The sequence below is a fragment of the Metarhizium album genome, assembly GCF_000804445.1.
Source record: "Metarhizium album ARSEF 1941 chromosome Unknown scaffold_33, whole genome shotgun sequence".
In the NCBI taxonomy this organism is placed as follows: domain Eukaryota; kingdom Fungi; phylum Ascomycota; class Sordariomycetes; order Hypocreales; family Clavicipitaceae; genus Metarhizium; species Metarhizium album.
In genome coordinates, this window is record NW_024467607.1 from 60344 (window position 1) to 78989 (window position 18646).

General features: G+C 55.5%; 7 protein-coding genes across 7 annotated transcripts; 3 read left to right on the forward strand and 4 right to left on the reverse strand.

Annotated features, from left to right (window-relative positions):
- Nucleotides 1-643: 643 nt before the first annotated feature.
- Nucleotides 644-2116, reverse strand: MAM_07579 (abhydrolase domain-containing protein 12B; the record flags this gene model as incomplete). The annotated part of the gene is made up of 6 exons (XM_040826377.1): nucleotides 644-711; nucleotides 775-1477; nucleotides 1539-1546; nucleotides 1605-1811; nucleotides 1876-1949; nucleotides 2013-2116. The coding sequence occupies 6 exons, from the start codon at nucleotides 2114-2116 to the stop codon at nucleotides 644-646; spliced, it is 1164 nt and encodes a 387-aa protein (XP_040675590.1).
- Nucleotides 2117-3111: 995 nt separating this feature from the next.
- On the forward strand, nucleotides 3112-5712 carry MAM_07580 (uncharacterized protein; the record flags this gene model as incomplete). The annotated part of the gene is made up of 2 exons (XM_040826378.1): nucleotides 3112-3368; nucleotides 3432-5712. 2 exons carry the CDS (start codon nucleotides 3112-3114, stop codon nucleotides 5710-5712), a joined length of 2538 nt encoding a protein of 845 aa, XP_040675591.1.
- Nucleotides 5713-6009: 297 nt separating this feature from the next.
- Nucleotides 6010-7243, reverse strand: MAM_07581 (uncharacterized protein; the record flags this gene model as incomplete). The annotated part of the gene is made up of 3 exons (XM_040826379.1): nucleotides 6010-6471; nucleotides 6534-6776; nucleotides 6842-7243. The coding sequence occupies 3 exons, from the start codon at nucleotides 7241-7243 to the stop codon at nucleotides 6010-6012; spliced, it is 1107 nt and encodes a 368-aa protein (XP_040675592.1).
- A 326-nt stretch (nucleotides 7244-7569) lies between these two features.
- MAM_07582 (uncharacterized protein) lies at nucleotides 7570-8284 on the reverse strand (the record flags this gene model as incomplete). Its single annotated transcript, XM_040826380.1, has 4 exons — nucleotides 7570-7731; nucleotides 7790-7858; nucleotides 7971-8042; nucleotides 8096-8284. 4 exons carry the CDS (start codon nucleotides 8282-8284, stop codon nucleotides 7570-7572), a joined length of 492 nt encoding a protein of 163 aa, XP_040675593.1.
- Nucleotides 8285-11856: 3572 nt separating this feature from the next.
- MAM_07583 (TLDc domain containing protein 2) lies at nucleotides 11857-13788 on the forward strand (the record flags this gene model as incomplete). Its single annotated transcript, XM_040826381.1, has 3 exons — nucleotides 11857-11922; nucleotides 11988-13571; nucleotides 13723-13788. The coding sequence occupies 3 exons, from the start codon at nucleotides 11857-11859 to the stop codon at nucleotides 13786-13788; spliced, it is 1716 nt and encodes a 571-aa protein (XP_040675594.1).
- Nucleotides 13789-14016: 228 nt separating this feature from the next.
- On the reverse strand, nucleotides 14017-14788 carry MAM_07584 (mitochondrial hypoxia responsive domain-containing protein; the record flags this gene model as incomplete). The annotated part of the gene is made up of 3 exons (XM_040826382.1): nucleotides 14017-14525; nucleotides 14578-14648; nucleotides 14727-14788. The coding sequence occupies 3 exons, from the start codon at nucleotides 14786-14788 to the stop codon at nucleotides 14017-14019; spliced, it is 642 nt and encodes a 213-aa protein (XP_040675595.1).
- Nucleotides 14789-15212: 424 nt separating this feature from the next.
- Nucleotides 15213-17936, forward strand: MAM_07585 (EF hand domain protein; the record flags this gene model as incomplete). The annotated part of the gene is made up of 1 exon (XM_040826383.1): nucleotides 15213-17936. The coding sequence occupies one exon, from the start codon at nucleotides 15213-15215 to the stop codon at nucleotides 17934-17936; it is 2724 nt and encodes a 907-aa protein (XP_040675596.1).
- Nucleotides 17937-18646: the final 710 nt, after the last annotated feature.

The following is an 18646-nucleotide window of genomic DNA, read 5'->3' on the forward strand; positions in this document are numbered from 1 at the left end:
ACGAGAGGAAACTAGAATTAGGAAATAAAGGATTGGAGAGGAAATAATTTTTTTTAAAAAAAAACCATGTTTTGGCAGATAGCCTAAATAACCGTACTACTACATTTACATTTACCATCTACGTAATGCATTCCCACTTGCGCCACTCAACGCCAGGCATTACAAAACAATGTCAGCTGAGACGGGAAAGAATTGGAAGAAACGGAGGAGTGAGGAGGAACCGAAAAGCGCTCTCTCTGTGCAGAGATATCATGGAAAGATAAAGGCATCGTCTGGAATACAGGCCAAACGACAAGGGCAGAGAACCGCGTCGATACATGTGAGACAGGTAGCCACATTTGCAATTCTCCTCTCGGGGATGCACGATTAAACCGCTCGCCTTGTCTTCGCGTCGACAAAGCTAGTGATTGCCCCTCGCCCTCGCAAAAAAACAAGTTGACTGTACGGACACGACAGAGATGTCGTGTTATCCGCCTGCTTGCACCCACAAGCGGACAGCGTCCTGCGTTCCTCTCCTCTCCGACGGGATCGTCCAACACAATCCAAAGCATGGCTCATGTTCGGAGCTGGATGGCCGTAAAGCGTTGAGGGACCAACTGCATTATCGATAGGTCGCTTTTACAATGCACGGTTCTCTCTGGGATTACTTCTCTTCAAAGCATCTCATGACTGCTCTCAGCATGGATGAAGAAGTGGCAATCTCGTTATGGCCTCGAGCCGGTGTCAGCACCCGTCTGGGACAATCCGTGCCAGCGCGCTCACTCAAACACTCACCTCCGTGCAGAACTAATTGCTGTCTGATGATGGTATCCGGGTTGGACTGTACAGCGACCGAAAACCCGCCGCCTCCAGGGCTGAGTCTCATGTGTTTCTCTTTGAACCGGTCAAACTCGGTCTGGTTGAGGCCATTGGTCGTTGCGTTGGCGGCTGCCTGGAACAGGATGTCCTCGTGCTGCCAAGGAATATCCCAGTCGCTATATGCATGAATCAGCTCAAGGCGTAGCCTCTTCTTGGTATTGCGCACTACGCTGGCAAGTCGGTCCGCCGAATGCCACTTGTCCACAACATACGTCTGCAGATACTTTACGGCCGAGGGCCAGGCTGCGAGCGGTCCCATGACGGGGAACACGCCGCTGATGCGATACCCCGTGAGCAAATTGGCGAGATCGCTGAATCCAGCAACAAGAACGAGCCCGGCAAAGTCAACACCCCGGCGGGCAAATCGCTCGGCCACGCCGCTTGTCACCGCAGTCCCGAGACTGTGGCCGAACAGGACGATCCTGCTGGACGGAATGCCAGCCACGTTCATGGCCCAGTTCACTAGTGTCTCGGCGTCCTGGATGAGGCCCTCCTCGCTGGGAACGCCCGTAGAATGGCCGTAGCCACGGTAATCAATGGCGATTACGTGGTAAGATGACGTGTCGGTCAGTGAATGGTAGCTGTCTGCTCTGAACATTTGAGCGATGTGACCGGCATTCTAGAGCAGGCATGTGTTAGCAAGGCCCAGCACGTCGTGGCCTTGACAATGGGGAACACACTCCATGAACTGCTTGTATGTTAGAATGGATGTAGGACTTGGGAACTCTGGCGAAAAGAACACTCACAATATAGAATTAGTTTAGCATTGGGGTCCGATTTTAACAGACGGAACGATTCTGAAGTGGTAATGTCAAGAACCACAGCCTCTGATGACGCCCTCTGTAGGATTTGGTCCTCGTGCTCATGATACAGAGGAAGCGGCAGAACGTGCCACGAGTAGAGATAGGTGTCATCGGGGGTTTTCAGGTAGAAGGGCACGACTTGATGCTCTGCTAAAGGCCGTCAGCTGATGTTGTTTGTAAATACCAGTTGACGTTCATGATTACTGAGACCAACTTGCAAATCCCCATCTTTCTGGCTCGTTCACATCGGACCAGAACAGAGTGTTGAACTTGTGCGCGTATAAGAAGCTAGAGGACACATTAGCCAGAGCTGACACGCACCTTTGTTCCGCGTGCGAAAGCTATACGTACTGTCGCTGGAAGAATGGTATGATGGCCAAGCTCCAAAAGACGGTATACAAGCCCAGCGGGCCAAGAACAGCCAGAGACGCTGTCCGAATGAGCGAATTTGTCATGACGGATGTCTAGGAACTTGAGAAGAGGAGACTGAGGCGACAGCAGAGTCACCGGACGTACGGGTCAAGCATGGCACAAAATGCCTGTGAAGAATGGCGGAGAGGAAAAGAAGTCTTCAACGGCGACGCAGAACGACCAACCACGATGGCGAGCTTCAGATGTTCTTCTCGAGTGGCTCGGTCGCCAAACCCGACCACTCAGAATGTACCAGGAACCAGGTACTGACCACTGAACAGGCAACAGGGAGGCGGTTTGGTGGAGAACAGATCCAGGCACGCCACAGCCGGCCGGTGCGCTGCACGTACAGCTGGCCCGAATAAAGTACGGGGTACTTGGTAGGTATCTTGTCGAGTACTGACTGAGCAAGTATCTACTGAAGTAGTACTTACTAGAGTACCTACTAAGTACTTACTTGAGCACTTGGTTAGTTGACATCTTCTGTGGCTGGTGTCGAGTTCTCGAGGAGTCGAGGGGCTGGCCTCTGCCTCTGCCCCCGTGCAACTCACCGTTGATCCTCGAATGTGCGCTCGCCTTTCGTCTTCCATCCGGGCCAAATGCCAACCTTGTCCTTGCCAACCTTGTCCTTGGCCTGCCGGATGCACCGATTGATCCACACGATCCATTTCGGTTCGCCTTGTCAATTTTCGCCATCGCTGCCTCTCGACTGTGCTGCTCCGCCTCTCGCGACCAGCCAGGCCAATCACGCACCGCAGCAGAGACCTCGTCCTGGCTGGGCCAGCATTTATTAGCCAGTATTTTTGCTATCATTATTAAAACTCCTTGCTGCTTCTCATTGACTTCTCGGGCAACCGGCGCCTACATTCACGCATTGCTCGCTCTGCGTCTCCCCTACCTCGAATACCTCGCCTCGTCCACCGACTTCAAACGACGCCCACGAGTGCGGCAGCCCGGCGTGCCCACGACCCGCATGGCACCTTTATGATGTGCTGCTCGATGCTGCCCCGTTGAATCCGTCCCGTCATAGTCGCGTGTGATGGAGCGGAAGAGGAAGTTGCCCCCAAGAGCCGCCGTTCGTCAAGAGCAGGCGGCCAAGAGACGAAGTGCGTCTCGACCATCATCAACACCGGCTGCTGCAGAACCGCCTCCTCGCGAACCGACACCGCCGCCGCCGCCCCCCCCTCCCCCTCCACCTCTGCCCAAGTCAATCGAAGTCGGGAAGCCTCTCCCAACAGTCGAGGAGCCTCAGCCGACCAGCCTGTCTTGCAAAGAATACCAGTCCGTGGCCGAGAGGTAAGCCCGTCCAGCACGACTTGGCCCAACAAGAGTTCATCTTTGCTGATCATGCCTCTTCAGCGGCGTCATGTCCGAATCGCTCTCGAGATCTCGGCACAAGTGGATCAGCGAAGGCCTCTTTGAAAAGTTTTGGGCAAAACCACACAAACGCAAGGGCGTGTTGCAAGAGGACCCAAACAACCCACCAAAGGACAGCATGATGAAAGTCGGATTGGTCACCCTCACTATAGAGCCGCACATCGTTGAGGCAACCATGTATGCCGTCAAAACGTCCAAGCTGCTGCCTCACCAGCAGCAAAGATTTAAACCCTCGCCTCAGTCACCGGCCCCGGGACAGATGGATTCAACAAGTCAACCACAACAACCATCAACCGCGCAGCCACCAGCACCACCACACGAACAACAAACACAACATCAACCACACGCCAACAATCCTTCAGCGCCGTCACAGCAGCCTGTCCTTGCACGCCCTGTTCTTCAATATGGTCCTCCAAATGGAGCCATGCTACCCCCGCCAGTTTCAACCAGTCCTGCTACCACTTCTTCGAAATCAATAGCAACACCAGCCAGTTCTACTCCCAGCTCTACGCCTGCTGAAAATATGCCCGTGTCCGCGCTCTCTGCATCGGCGCCGCCTACATCTGCTGCATCCGTTGCACCAACGTCGTCCCCAGCCGTACCAGCGGCGCCGCCGGCCTCGTCGCCTGCACAAGGGGCAGAATCATCCGCTCAGGCCGCAGCATCTTCCCGCCCGGGGCCTCTGAGTACTGCCGAAACTCCTCAATCATCTGTATCACAGCTAGGACAACCACAGGCGCAGACGCAGGGGACAATTGCTTTGAATCCAACGCCTATCCCAGCCCCCAAGCCACTACAACATGCACAGCCGCCAACCACTGCTCCTCTTGCAGGCGCTGCACCTCGGCCACGAGCTTCTGCGACGCAAAGTCCCCAACTCGCAGGGACGCCTCAAGCTGCCTCTCCTACTCCTAAAACCCCCCTTAGACATGATGCCTCTAATCTTGCGGCTGGATCGCCTTCCGGTACCGCACCTCGCCCTGCTGGAGCTCCCAACCAAGGCCAACCGCCCGCGCTTGGCAGACCGGCACCGGCACCGGCACCGGCAGCAAAACCCGCAACGAATGACCCTGTGATTGCACTGCTTGCTCAGAAGGCCTCTGCGGATCCTGGCCTCCGAGATTTGATGAAGAGAGTTGCAGTTGGGCAAGCAAACGATGGGGAGTTGAAGAGGTTTCAAAAGATAATAGACCAGCTGAATGCAGAATATCGACAACGAGGTGGCCAGCAAGGTCCGTCCGCCGACAGGCTACTCGTGGACGGTCGAACCGTAAAGTATTTCGCTGATGAGGTTCGCACTATTTTGGATATCGTGCTCGCATCAAACCCGAACCAGAAATCATCGGAACTTCGACCGCCCCCACGAAGTGATCCGTTGGTGGTCCTCCTTGTAAAGACTGCCCTTGAAAATCAGCGGATCAAGGACATGATTCGCCGCATTGCCGAAGGGAGACCCGGGTTCACCGATGCCACTGATTTGAAGCAAACTCTAGACCGGCTACATCGAGATGCGAAAATAACACCCAAAGCGGCCACGACGCCATCGCCCTCGCCCCTGGGACAGCCACCCGTAAATGGGCCCCCGGCTACTCCCCAGCCGAAACCCCAAGCACCGCAAGGGGCGCAACAAGCAAATCAGCAGATGAGATCAAAAGCACCGAGCCATGCAAACCGACCCGACATTTCGGCCGTAGTCTTCGATTTTGGGTCAGGGGACAGGTATTTGTTTCCCAAATACAGCATCTTGGAGTTTCTGCCGGCGCAGTCCGGGCAGCAGGTCGTCGCGTCCTTCCTGATTGTTCGCAAAGGCAGCACGTCAGAGTACGGGGGTGACCCAAAGCTCGACTACTACCAGCCCGTCACGGTACGCCTGCAAACCACTACGGGACGACACTTGGAGAACCTGGCACGGGTCGTGGCGCCACAGAACGAGGTCCGCCGCTACATGGACGACGTCATGGACAACATGACGCGAGCCGAGTACGTGTTGCTCGCCATGAGGCTGCCCCGGGCCGATTTTGACCCCGAAGAAGGCGTGCCTGCAGTGGAGGAATCCAAAGCAAGCAGTCCGACGCCCAAGTCTGAACCCGAGACGGACCGCAACACGACACCAAAGCCAGGCGTATTGTGGACCACGAGATCCAGCAACAAGGCCGCCGTCACACCGGTGCCAGTAAAGCTTCAAGATCCCGAACAAGAGGCGCAGTCCAAGTACGAGCGTCTGATTCGATCCGTGGCAGAGAAGGAAGTGGACGGCCTGTGAATGAGGAGGAGGATGGGGAGGAGGGGCCCGGAGGCCCCGGTTGAGCCTGATCATCATTCGCACACGTCGTCACTGTGTTATGCATACGACGCGGATGCCCTGGCGCAGGATGCATAAAGGGCAGCCACAACAGGACTTCCAGGACAGGGGGGCTGGCGTTTTTCATTTACTGCGAGGGCCGGAAAAAGAAGAAGACGAAGAAGAAGAAATGTACAAGGCATCAGTGTAATGAAGACTATTCCTGAAAACCACGGTCTCAGACGCCTGGCCCCAAAACCAAGTCCCCGTCAAATCACATCATTCCGCGCCATGGCCCCGACGGCGGGACATTTTCTCCAAGTCATCGGCGTAGTTCGCCACGGTGCCGTGCTCTATCTCGCTGTAAAACTGGCGTATTTTACTGTCGTGCGACAAGTCGTGCCAGAGCGTCACCCTGTCGGCCAGCCTCCTCTCCGTCCGCATGGCGCGCAGGTCGAAGACGCCGCGGGAATCGTTGGGCGAGGCACACCCCCAGGCGCGGACGGCCTCTTCGAACCGCGCGTGCTTCATGCGAGGCTTGAAGACTGTTTCCTGGCGCAGCAGGTAGCGCCTGAGCGGCTCGCCTGGCTCGGGGACGTCAAGGGCGGGATTCCACCACGCGGGGGGGGACTTGGCGAACCTTTCGGTGAGCAGCTCCTGGGCGCGGTACATGGGGGCCTGGAAGGACTCGCGGGCGTAGAGTCTCATGGCGACGTCCTGGGGGCCGAAAGCGCGGTCAGTCTGTGTTTGCGTCGTGGACGGACGGGCATCTTTGAGGACAGGGGGTAGGGGGTCCCACGCACCGAGTGCTGTCTGTAGAGGAGGTTGAGGCGGGAGGAGACGAGGCATCTCGCGGCGCTGGAGGGATCAAAGCGGCCTGCTTGGTCTTGGAGGCTGCCGAGCCACTGCCGCGTCTGGACGGCGTAGTCTGTGTAGCAGTGGGCTATTCGCATCTGGGCTTGTGGCCCGGGGGCCGACGTCTCCCACAGCTGGACCTCGAGGATGGAGAGGAACTTTTCTAGGAGCGTCATGGTGCGGAGGAGGCGCTGGGGGCGCGGACGCCGGACTGGTCAGGTTCTGGTTCTGTTGTGGGAGACGGGGGGACGCTTACTACCAGGCTTCCTTTTTGCAGGGGGACTTTGTTGAGAACAACGTTTGGGTCCTCGCGGGGCAGGGCGTCAATGTCCTCGGTGGACATGGACAGCATCCAGGCCAGGCCGCGGATGTATGCGCAGAACTCGAGGCTGGTGAGGCCGGCGCTGGATGTGTCGTGATGGGACCAGTTGGGCGCGGCGTGCATCCTGTTGAGCGCGCGGGCGAGATGGAGCGTCATGTTGGTCTTCTCGTAGTGCCGCGTCTCGAGCTCCCACCACATTTCTGTGTTTTCGCCCTTGTCGACGGCCACGGGGGACCGTTTGGCGAGCTCGTTTGGTGCGGAAACGGGCATGGTGGCCTTCGTGTTGCCCAGGCTGAGGGCCGCCAGCAGCGTGAGGGCAAGGGCCCTCCTCTTCATGGCGATGACGCTGTTGGTTGTTTTCAAAGGGGAGCAAGATGGAATTATGTCAGGAGGTAATTCTAGAGTCGATGCGAGGGTGCGTGCTGTGGGTTGAGGGGCTTCACGTAGAGTTTTTTATTCACCACCATGGCTCGCCTTCGGCCTCGTTAGGGTTTGCGCCGCGACAAAATACAAGAAGCATGTTGGTCATAGCCCGGTCAAGCTCGTGGCAGTGCCAAAATCGCCCGACAGACGCTCGGGTTCGAGATGAACCATGGACGCTAGCTCGGGCACCGTCCCATGTCCGTCGCGCAGGTTGACACATACTTTGCGGCACTTCCGCGTCAGATGGGCTTCTCCCTCCATACTGTGGTCCAGTTGTAGGAGCGCACATCCATCTCCAGCATGTCCATCATGTCCCACATCATTCTCTTGGGCGGCTCGTCTGCGAGGAACGACGGCATGAAGTGGTACGGGGACGTGTCCCAGAACATGCCCGTCCAAATCTACGCCGTCAGCCCCAAGTCGCGTAGAATACTGTGCCCGAAGGAAAGGGGGCCTTACCATGTGAGTCGCCAAAAGGTCAAACGCCCACAGACGGAGGGTGGGAAGAGTCCGACTCTCTCTCTCGGTCTACGGACCGCAGGCATGTATTGTTGTAATGGCTTGCCGGAGGGCCACGGAAGCCTAGATGCCGTCAGTTGTCGGTCGTGATACGACAGGCCATGGATGGCGGCGAACGGACCTCTATGTAGGTCTTCTTTTCCAGTTTCCTTTCTTTCGATCTGTAGTCTTCTAGCAGCGTGGCCCAGAGCCCCTGCGCAATCAGTCAGTCTGAGCTCACACGTCTGTTGAAGGTGCGAAACGAACCCTTGCCCGTTTGAAGTCATTGCATCTCACGGGAGTAAAGTCGTCTATTTCCATCAGGATGCCTATCAGGTCATGATCCATGTGCTGCAGGAGCTTAGAGAGCCGGCCATCGTCGTTGGACGGGATATAGGTTGATGCCATGGATCGTGTGTCGCTCACTGAAATGCCTTGAGTTGAGGCGACGAGCATGGCCGTGAGCCTGAGGAGACTAGATGGCCGCATTGCTGCCGGTCGGTGGTGAAGCAGAATGGCTCAAGAGTTGGGGGACTCATGGCCTGATGTTCTTTGGGACGAGGAACCGGATTTTGCTGGCTGGTTGCCGTGGGATGTGGTGAGATTTAGCTTTGCAAATTACCGCGACGCCAAAACTAACTTGGCCTCTACACCAGTTCAAGACCCTTTTCGGCACAGCGGATTTTCAGCATTTTCACCCGAAGAAACCATGGAACGAGCCTTGTCCGAGTGGAGCTCAAGACTTGGAACGTGAAGCTTGACTGTTGCTGTTGACGTGTCTGCTTCTCCTGTCCGGCCGAAGCGAATGCGCTCGCATCGTGGGAGGCGGCGTTCTGTAGCACCGGCAAGTCTCAAGTTAGACAGTCTTTCTGCCTGAAGCATTTCGGAGGCGCGCTGGCCTGCTTCGGCACGACATGGAAGACAGCTTGCGGTATAGTCTCACGGCTTAACTTGCTCATGTATTTGGCAGCCATCTCGCATATCCAAATGACACGTATTCCATGATGAGAACCACGGCTTGGAGGATGCTTTTTCAGTCGAAAGACCTCATGTACAAGGTGAATGTTGATTAGCTTGCGTTGGCAGTGCAGTTGCTGCTTACCGCTTCTCTTCCCATTTTTCTATCCTAGTTTTCTATCCGCCATTTCTTTTGCTTATTAGTCTGAACGTCTAGAGCACGCTTCCCCTTGGAGAACTCTCTTGCAATGGTCCCGTATTATTCATATATCGGTTAAATATGCTGGTTTCTCTTGTCCGGGACCTTTTGGGTGGTCACTGGTGATTCGAGCTTTGTCTTTGCAGCAACACTCGACCCTCCTCTGCCTGGGACTATGTAATCTTAGCGCTGTGGTTTTTCCCGGCGCACACTTGCCAGCTCTCGGTGCAAGGAATGTGGCGTCTGATCCCCAATGGAGCCAATTCCTAGTCCCCCAGCATCGGGTCGCGGGAGCCTTTCTAGACTAGGGGTAGGAGAGTCGGCGTGTGGCAAGTCTTTTCTGGCTTAGGCGCAATGGGTGGGGGGTTCTTAGGACTTGCATATTCCCAAGGAGCGTTTGAGTCGTCTAGTCGGGCGTCCAACAGTGTTCCCCCTTCAAAGAAGGAGTCGCATTGGTTCTAGGCTTCTGGCACATTCCGTGGAGCAGACCCGACGGGCGGGCGCCTTTTGAGTGGACATGTGGCCAGACGCGTTTGCAGGGACTGGCATAACTCAATCGTGATCCCGCGGGGCGGAATGATGGAATCAAGGCATTTCAGCCTTGTCCTGCGGTGCAATCATATTACACCCTCTCGACGTCATCCGACCGGACCATATTCTCCGGGCCTGTCCGCGCGCCCCCCGCCCAACGTCCCGGTTTTGGCGCAAGAATGTCCTGGTAAGAAATATATAATGTAGTTATACCGTTCTCTCTGTATTGTCCGTCGGCTTGCTTGCTCTCCCTAACGGCCGGTTGGCTTCATACTCAAGTTTTCAACCATCATCAAAGACAGAGTTGTGTACTCCACGCCTGTCAAAGTAGCAGCAACTCAAGAGTGCATCTTGTTCGGACATGACGAGTGTATCTTCGAAAATGGCACAAGACTCCTATCGACGGACCGCAAGCAGCAGCATCTTGCCTATAGAGACGGAGCTGAATATGCCGCTGTTTGCGCACGAATGTTTTGCAAGGGAACCAACCGCAGACGACCGCGTCAATCGCCAGCAAAGGAAAGATGAGCCGTTGATCCCGCCTCTGGAATCGATTTTGCGAGTTCAGTCTCGTTTCGTGGCAAAGTCGACAAGGGCTAAAGAGAACCGGGTTGCAGACGTGACGACTCGAAATGAGAATCAACATCAAAGGGCAGCCGGGCAATATGACTAGCCAGAGGCATCTGGAAAGGAGTATTTTTCGAACATATATCATACATGGCTTTGAATGTAGGATGTGCTTGTAGTTGCTCATCAACATGGCAGGTGCTCGGGGCGTCGGGAGAAAGTGAGGCTAGTGTCGACAATATGCTGGTTTATATATCACAAGGGAGTACAGCAACTGTGCACATTGTGACGGTTTTTCTGCTTTTGTCTTGTTTTGAGGCCTTGGCAAAATAGAGAAGCGTAATGAGATCGGAGACAAGGTCGGGGCCGTCGTTCCTTTCTCCGTCTAGAACGCGGCTAGCACCATGACTGACACCACTTCGCCGCTAGTAGGGAGGATATCTTTGACGTGGTATCGGGACTTGTGGCCTTGTCTTTGAACATGTACGCGTCTCGCATTGGGGGCATGACCAGATGATACGGACAATAGTATTGAGGCCTTTGACTCGAGATGCCTCTTGCCGTCCTGGGTTCAGGAGGAGCTGCACAGCAGCCCAGTAGGAAAGCTTACACCTGACTCGTTGCAATACGTATGTGTACTCATCGGAAAGTAGTCAAGCAGACGCCAGGCCAGGTTGGTTTGATGAGCGGCATTTGCTTCGTGACTGTGACCGCCTGAAGGAAATAGCACTTGCACGTGGCCAGGCTATCAGGATGACGGTTGTAATCGAAAAGTCCGTCATGGACCTAGAATGCCCAGAATGGAGAGCGTGGATCGGCCAGATTACACCTTTTCCTCAAGAAGCCCGAAGAGCAGGAATCTGTATCAAGGCCAGGTTGGATACAAAAGCCGCCCAGAGTGATAGATACGAAGGCAGGCCTGTACGTCATTCTGTCGAGATAGAATAGAGTCATGCCGGAAATGCGTCCTGGCGTGGAGCAGGGGATGCCTATTGACGTTTTCTTCTCAGTATGCCTTCCCAGTTGCACCACCTGCTTAGATCGTACATACACTTCCGTTGAGAAGGGAACGATCTCGAGTCTTTTCCTGCCTTTCAGCGCATCCAAGGCACCCAATGGCGCGTCCTTCTTGTAGCATTGGCTGCCTAGGTGTTGATGCACCGCCATCTCCTGGGCGACCCGGCTTCGAATGTTGAGTAACCCTGTTCGTGGAGGGTGCCAGTAAAGTAGCATCCCTAGGACGCAGGTCTCGGTATTTGACGAAGCACCGCAGTCTGCATTTTATCGACTCGCTGCAGAGACAGGTCGCGGCTCCGTAAGGTTTGCCGCGTGCAAACGAGCTGCTGCATCTACGATTCTTGATGAATTGCTCGACGCTTGGCAGCGGCATCTTCATCTTGCGGGGGTGTATGTTGCTCGAAGTGACCAAGTCAGTCAACTCTCCGCCGCACGCGGTCAACAAGTTGAGCCCAGACGTACGTGCTCATTGTTGGATGACCGAATGGACCGACCAAGCTTTGGGAAGGTGGCGGCGTCATCAGTTTCCCAATTCGTCAGTCAACGGACCGATACATGGCGGGAAGTACTTGGACCTAACTAATGTAAGCACCTACCTAGTACCTCTCAGGTACCGAAGTACATAACGTAACCTTCGTCGCTGTACCATCTGTCAAACCCATATCCCCGAATCCCATGGTCCGAGGGAATCCCTTCTTTCTTTATTACGACATGTCTGCTGAATAACTGGCTGCACAACAAGAGAGAGTCGCAGACCATGGGCCAGTCGCAGTCGGATGAGAATCCACGCCGACGCTCCCGCGAGGACTTGGTGTACCATCTTGTGAGCCCTCCCCCTTCCCGTTGCCACGTTCAGAACCAGGGGCCATTCTCATCTCGTGTCCGCAGGCGCTCAGATTCAAAGACAAATGCTTCACGTCCCTGGAATTCTATTCGCTCAAAGATGTCTTCAAGAGCCTTGCCGACCAACAAGGGTCTGTGAGGTACCTCAAGGAAGACACCATTGCACGCTTCCTCGAGCTGCCCGATATCCTAGGAGCGTCCCCCGTTGTTTTCCAAATGGTTTCTTATCTTGGCGCATTTCCTTTCCTGCAAGATGCCCCTGCTGTTCTGGAGCTTCCGCAAATGGTCATGGTTATTGTCATCATGACGGAGCGGTACAAACATGTGCTGACGGGAGGATCGACCGATAGGTCAAAGCTCATCTTCAAGAGTCTAGCCGTCTATGATCGCAAGGCTTCAGAGGCGGGAGTGAGGTCTTTGTCAGATTCGGCCAAGAGTGACTCGGCCAGTGGCGCTGCCAATGTTGCCGGTTTTGCCGTTGATCGTCCTGGCCAAGAAGAAGAGTCGTATGACGGTGGCGGTGACGATGACGACGACCTGGTTCTCACGGCATATGAGTTGCTGGACATCAAGGATGCTGTAAAGCAGGGGACTGCCCCCGAATTCCACAGTGCCATCATACCGACCGACAACTTTCGAAAATTGGTCATGCTCTTGCTGTTGGCGGCGCCGCTGGAAGCCCAAGAGAGCTTGTCGCAGTATTCTAACCGGGTTGTCGGGAGGGAACTCGAACTGCTTCGGTCGACGGCCGAATGTGTACTTTTGTCATTCGTTGATGTAGAATCATCGCCTGGCATCAAATATCGTCATTTCAAGACGATCCTGCCCGTCTTGTTCCCCAACTTGTTCAACAGTTTCAACGCCCTCTTTGAACACTTTCTTTTCTCCAAGAACCTCGATTTTTCCAAACACAAAGACGCGAGCCCGCAGCCTCGGCAGATGCCGGCTCCGAAACCCGCTCAGCCACTCCTCTCCGACAAAGGCGACATCTTAAACGACCATGTCCTTGCTCAAATATCCCTCTTCCTCCCTGGCTCTTCACTCTTTCGCCGCGTAAGACGTCTGTATTCTGGAAACGAAGCCGGCTTCTCCATGGGCAGCTTCGAATCCAAGGTCTTCAACTGGCGGGCACCCACGATTCTTCTCGTCAGCGGCACGCTGCTGGCTGACCCGCCGCACGGCGGCCAGGCGGCCACCTTTGCCGATACTCTGCCAACCAAACGTTTCCAGAATGGTAGTAAATCTACCCGTGTCACGTATGGAGTGTACGTCCGCGAGCCGTGGAAACATACACACAAAGAGTGCTTTGGCGACTCTGAAACCCTTCTGTTCCAACTGTCCCCAGTGCACGACGTATTTCCTGCATCAACCATAAACACCGACTATGTGGCCTTTACAAAACCACCGAGCAACCAGTCCTGCCTCTCGTTCGGATCCCCACATCCGAGGCCGTCCAAATCTAGTCGAAGAAATACGCACCACTCTATTGGAGCAGTATCTCTCCTCTTGAACGACTCCTTCGAATTTGGTGTCTTCAACCACGACTACACGTCTCGCGGAGGAGCCTTCCACGCAAGTATATCGCGGAAGTTCGATTTTCAAGATCGATTTGAGATTGACCAGCTGGAGGTATGGGGCTGTGGGGGGGACGATGAGGCGAAAGCACAGGCAGAGAGATGGGCATGGGAGGAGAGAGAAGCCGAGGCGCGAAGGAAGATCAATTTGGGGTCCGGCGATATCGATGCTGACAGGGCATTGTTGGAGATGGCTGGCTTGATAGGGGCAAATAGGAGCGGAGGGTCAATGGGGTGATTTGGCGTATATATACATCCTCGGAAACCGCTGAGCTGGACTCGCTGTCACTCTTTTAGTCGCTGGGCTCGGATGGAATCACTCTTTGTTTTGAAGTTGAACCCGAGTTCGAGTTGATAAACAAACGTCACTGTTGATATCCGTTGTACGTGTACAAATGAGCAGCGCCTTGGTCTCATAGCATATCTTACATTTCCTCGAGCCGGCGCCCCAAATGCAATCCGCATGCCTCAACAAACACTTTGCCGCGATGCAGCAACCATCATTTCTTCCCGTCGTTTTCCTTCCGCTTGGCCAAAGCGTCGCTAATCGCCCCCAAAGAACTCTTTGGATTCTGCTTCCTCGGCTCTTCCTTCGCCACCTCCATGGTCTCAGCTGCCGCCTGACCCTTGGACCACAGTCCTATCTTGCCCAGAATACCACCCGACGCAGTACCCTCCTCACTATTGCCGGCAGCAGCATTCGCAGCCTCCAACTTCTGCCTCCTCTTGTCCATACTCGCCCTGATCAGTTTCTCCTCCTCATCTCTGGCTTCCAGCTCCTTGATCCACTTCTGTCGCTTCTCCTCTGCGTCTCGCTCCCCCTTGAGCTTTCGCAATTCCTTTGTCTTTTGCCGGTCTTGACTGTAGTACATGCTCCCGGCGACCATGGCGAGGACGGTGAAGCCCTGCGCGGCAACTCGCGCGCGGAACATCTTGTTGGCTTGGCGAGAGTCGCCGCGGCGAAGCGCCCGGTAGGCGCCCACGAAGGCGAAGACGGTGAGACCGATTCCTGGCGGAGGGGATTAGCTGTACGTTGACTGAGGGTGACGGGCGTGGCGGACCGAGAGGCACGAGGGGCTCCTCTTTGAGCTTGCGGGCGACTTTTTGCATGGGCCGCTCGTTAAAGAATTCTCTGTAGTCGCATGAGCAAGTTGATTCGGAAGGGGGGGAAGGGACATGCTAGCAGTCTAGGACTTCTCGAGGCGCGTACTCGTTGTCGTCGAATGACGAGGGCATGTGCCCTGGCATAGGCGGCGGTAGCCTGTCCCCCATGGTGGCTGCGGCGATGAGAGGATGGGATGTAAACGGCAAGTTTGTGTGGTGCCGGTAACCAAACCCCATCACGGAGATGGCATCATGCATTTGCTAGCACCGGAGCTCTGGGGGTTTCGAATTCCCCACTTGGCCGCTCTTGCCGCTTTCTCGAGCTGGTGGAGCCAAGTCTGTGGGACCCGCTGAAAATGTGGGAGCTTGTTGCTGCCGCTGGTCAGTTTTCAACGTGCACATCGACGACATTCCTATCGTCAGTCTCCAACCGTCCAACCCACCCGTCCTCTCCGTGCATCTCAACATCGGATGCTGCTGGCCTCATCATAGCGCTGTATCCTAGATCAGAGCTGTGCTTCTCTGCAAGCCCTGCTAGCAGCCGCGGCCCGGCCAACCCCATCGCCACCCAAATCATGCCCGCGAGGTAGCCATGTGGCCTTGCACCCCTTCGGCCGACTCCCTCACACGGCCGCGCATAGTTGTGGCCGTTGTTTCGGTCGTAGCAGCGGCTTCCATAGGGTACTATGCATATCAATCCCGCCAGAGCCATCCTTCGCGATTGACCCCGACGGGCGGTGGCCTGCATCGGAGTAACGCCATACGACGCCCCCGTCACGGAACCAACGAATGGAACGCACACTCGTCGCCGTCCGATGTTGTCATCGATGAAAACACCCGAGTGATAGATTTGAGAGGGCAAAGACCTACCGATCATCATCGGGATGCCGACCATCAGGATGCCGACCGTCGGGATGCCGAGGATCGAGATGCCGAAACTGTCGTCGACGTTGATGCCGGCGGCGACGACTGGTGGAATCAGCCCGGTGCCAACAGCCTACAGACCCCGTCCATACGGACTGGGCACAGTATAGTCACGCTGCTTTTTCGGGTCTCAGAAGACAATGCCAGGCGCAATGGATGCGTTCATAGGGGATGCCAATGTAATTCATGTGGCATGGTGCCTATACGCGGAGTACGCTATCGATGCGCCAACTGCGCCGACTTTGATCTGTGCGAGACGTGCGAGGCCCAAGGCGTCCACAACAAGACGCACATATTCTACAAGATCAAGATTCCTGCCCCGCCGTTTGGGCCAAGGCAGATGCAACCAGTCTGGTATACCGGTGATCCCGACACTTGCCGCCGCAATCTGTCCAAGGCACTCATTGCGCGGCTGTCGAGGGACACCGGATTCGAGCGGCCCGAGCTGGAGGCCTTCTGGGAGCAGTGGACGTACATGGCTAATACAGAGTGGCGCAACGACCCTGACGGACTGTGCATTGCCATGGATCGCAAGACGTTTGAGCGATGCCTGGTCCCTACCGGTGGGTCGCGACATGCAGCGCCTAATCTAATCCACGACCGCATGTTTTCCTTTTACGACTCAAATGACGACGGCTTGATAGGCTTCTCTGAATTTCTCCGCGGGCTGTCTTACAGAAAACGCAGGGACAAACTGAGAAAAGTCTTTGAGGGGTACGATATCGACGGGGACGGCTACGTAAACCGGCGCGACTTTCTCCGAATGTTCAGAGCCTACTACGTGCTGTATAAACAGATGCATAAAGACATCCTGGATGGATTGGATGACCAGCTTCTTGCCACCAATGAGGCCCAGCAACTGATATCCAGTCGACAGCCACTCAGCAGCCTTTTCGGCAGGGACATAAGGATACCCCCTGGCGACTTGGCCTTGAGGGTTGAGGGCAAAATCCATCGAAGAGATGGCAGTATCGAAGTGGCCGAAGGCTTCAACGGTGTATTCGTCGAAAACCGGGGTGACACAGCATCCAGGGAAGACATTTTAGCCAGCCTATTTGCGTATGACGCAGACACGCGGCCTCATCGTCGCTTTGTCCGGCACAACGACGCCGAGACGAACTGGCGGATGATGCGACGTGTGAGTGGCGGTGACCAAGACAGAGCATATTGGTCGTCATTGCTTGATCCTCCAACCACGCTGGACGATATCTCCCACGTATTCACTAACACTGAGGACGAGGACCTCGATAGTGATGGCGACGACGATGAAGATGAAGAGGAGGATGACGGGGATATGCAGGATGATGACTCTGGTCGTACATACAGCGAATTGCGAGCCCGAGCCGTAGCCCGAAGTCGCAAACTAGCACCTAAGTTGGAGAGGCAGCGCCGGGACATGGCACGGAGGCACCTTCACGATCGGTGGAAGAGACGGCAATTTTATTTGGATGAGGAGGAGGGAGGGATGGCCCCGGATGATTGGGATGCCGACGAGGATATCCTTGCCCGAATGAACCAGACGATGGAAGACTCCAAAGCCAGCGACACACAGCCCATGACGACTCGATCCCGCTCTAGCTCCAAAGTTCGATTTGCCGAGGATACAGATGACTACGACATTCGATCCAACCCCTCTACATCGTCGAGGAGCGTGCCTGAACGGTGGGGAGGCATGGATATCCCAGACGCCGAAAAAGACGCCGGCAAAGAGATTCTCTATCAAGTCACGCAACAGGCATTCAATGAGCTCCTTGATACTATATTCAAAAAGGCAGAAGATGTGGCAATTGCTGCGGCCGAGTCCGCCATTGATCGGGAAACGTACAAGGCTGAGATTGATGCCACGGACCTTTTGGAACCCGAATGCAACGCACCGCCAAAGGAGCGCGAGTCGGACTCGCACCCCGCCGATAAGGCCATTTCGGAGAAGTCACTGGATGAGCTTCTAGCCGATACCGGGTACGCGGTCGTCCCTGACGAGTCGCGTAATGCGGTCGAGTTTGAAAATTCGGTAGAGGTCATACATGAAGAGCAGGCAGAGGGTACAGAATCCAGCACCGAGGACGAGAATGCGGAATTTCACGACCCAACGCTGCCGCAGTTCCGCCCAAACACTGTCGCAGAAGCAGACGAGCTGGCCGCCAAGCAGCGAGCATCCGAGCGGCCAGCACACCCCCGGCGATCATCATCTCGTCAATCCCCCCTTGAGGAACCGGATGCCGCCACGCTCCGAAGTTGGAAGCGGCTCAACATTGCCGAGGCAGAAGCCATGAAACGGGGAGGCTGGGGGCGTCTGAGCTTTGAGGAGTTTGAAGAGATTTACAAGAGTCAGGAGGACTTGGGGAACCGGCTGGATTATCTAGGTAGCTGGATCGACTTTTGCATTCCCTAGGGGGCGCTGGAGCTGTGGCATCACCTCTAGCGAGATTGCAGCGATCAGCTACGTGCTTGGGCCGGCCCGACACCGGGGTCATCTTTTCAAGCGTACTCATCGACAGCGGCCAGTTGACGTCTGTGCTTTTATTTTGTATCTCGCACACTTGGGGGGGATAGATTGGTGACTTTATTGGCCGGGGCGAGGCCGAGGCCGTCTTGGGTCTAGAAGCGATTTGACAGCGCTATGTGAATCAGTTGTATTGAATGCCTCAGGTCCCTTTCAAGACCGATACTGCTCCTCTACAAGCGCAAGTCTTTTCAAGTGAGATGTGTGGACGTGGATCCTCGACGCCAGTGAGTGATTGAGCGCGGCCGAGTCATGAGCCTACAGTGCCCGAGTCGGATGCTGCCAGGACGAAACGCACCCGCTGCGCGAGCAAAGTCGAGGAATCACGTCGAGACGAGCGCTTCAACGGAGAGAAGCTGTCGCCTGGAGCGGTCGGAGCACTGCTCGAACGGTGGGAGCATGTACACGGGTGGAAGTGGAAGGGCATGCACCGTCACGCCAGGATATAAGGTGAGAGTGGCCTGCCTGCCTGCGTGCCGGACACGTGTCTGGGTGGAATTCCATTTGCAGCAGCAGATTACCAGATGGCCTTGTAGCTATGACTATGATACAACGAGGTGGGCATGGCGCCCGCAGGGTCGAGGATATACATTTACACA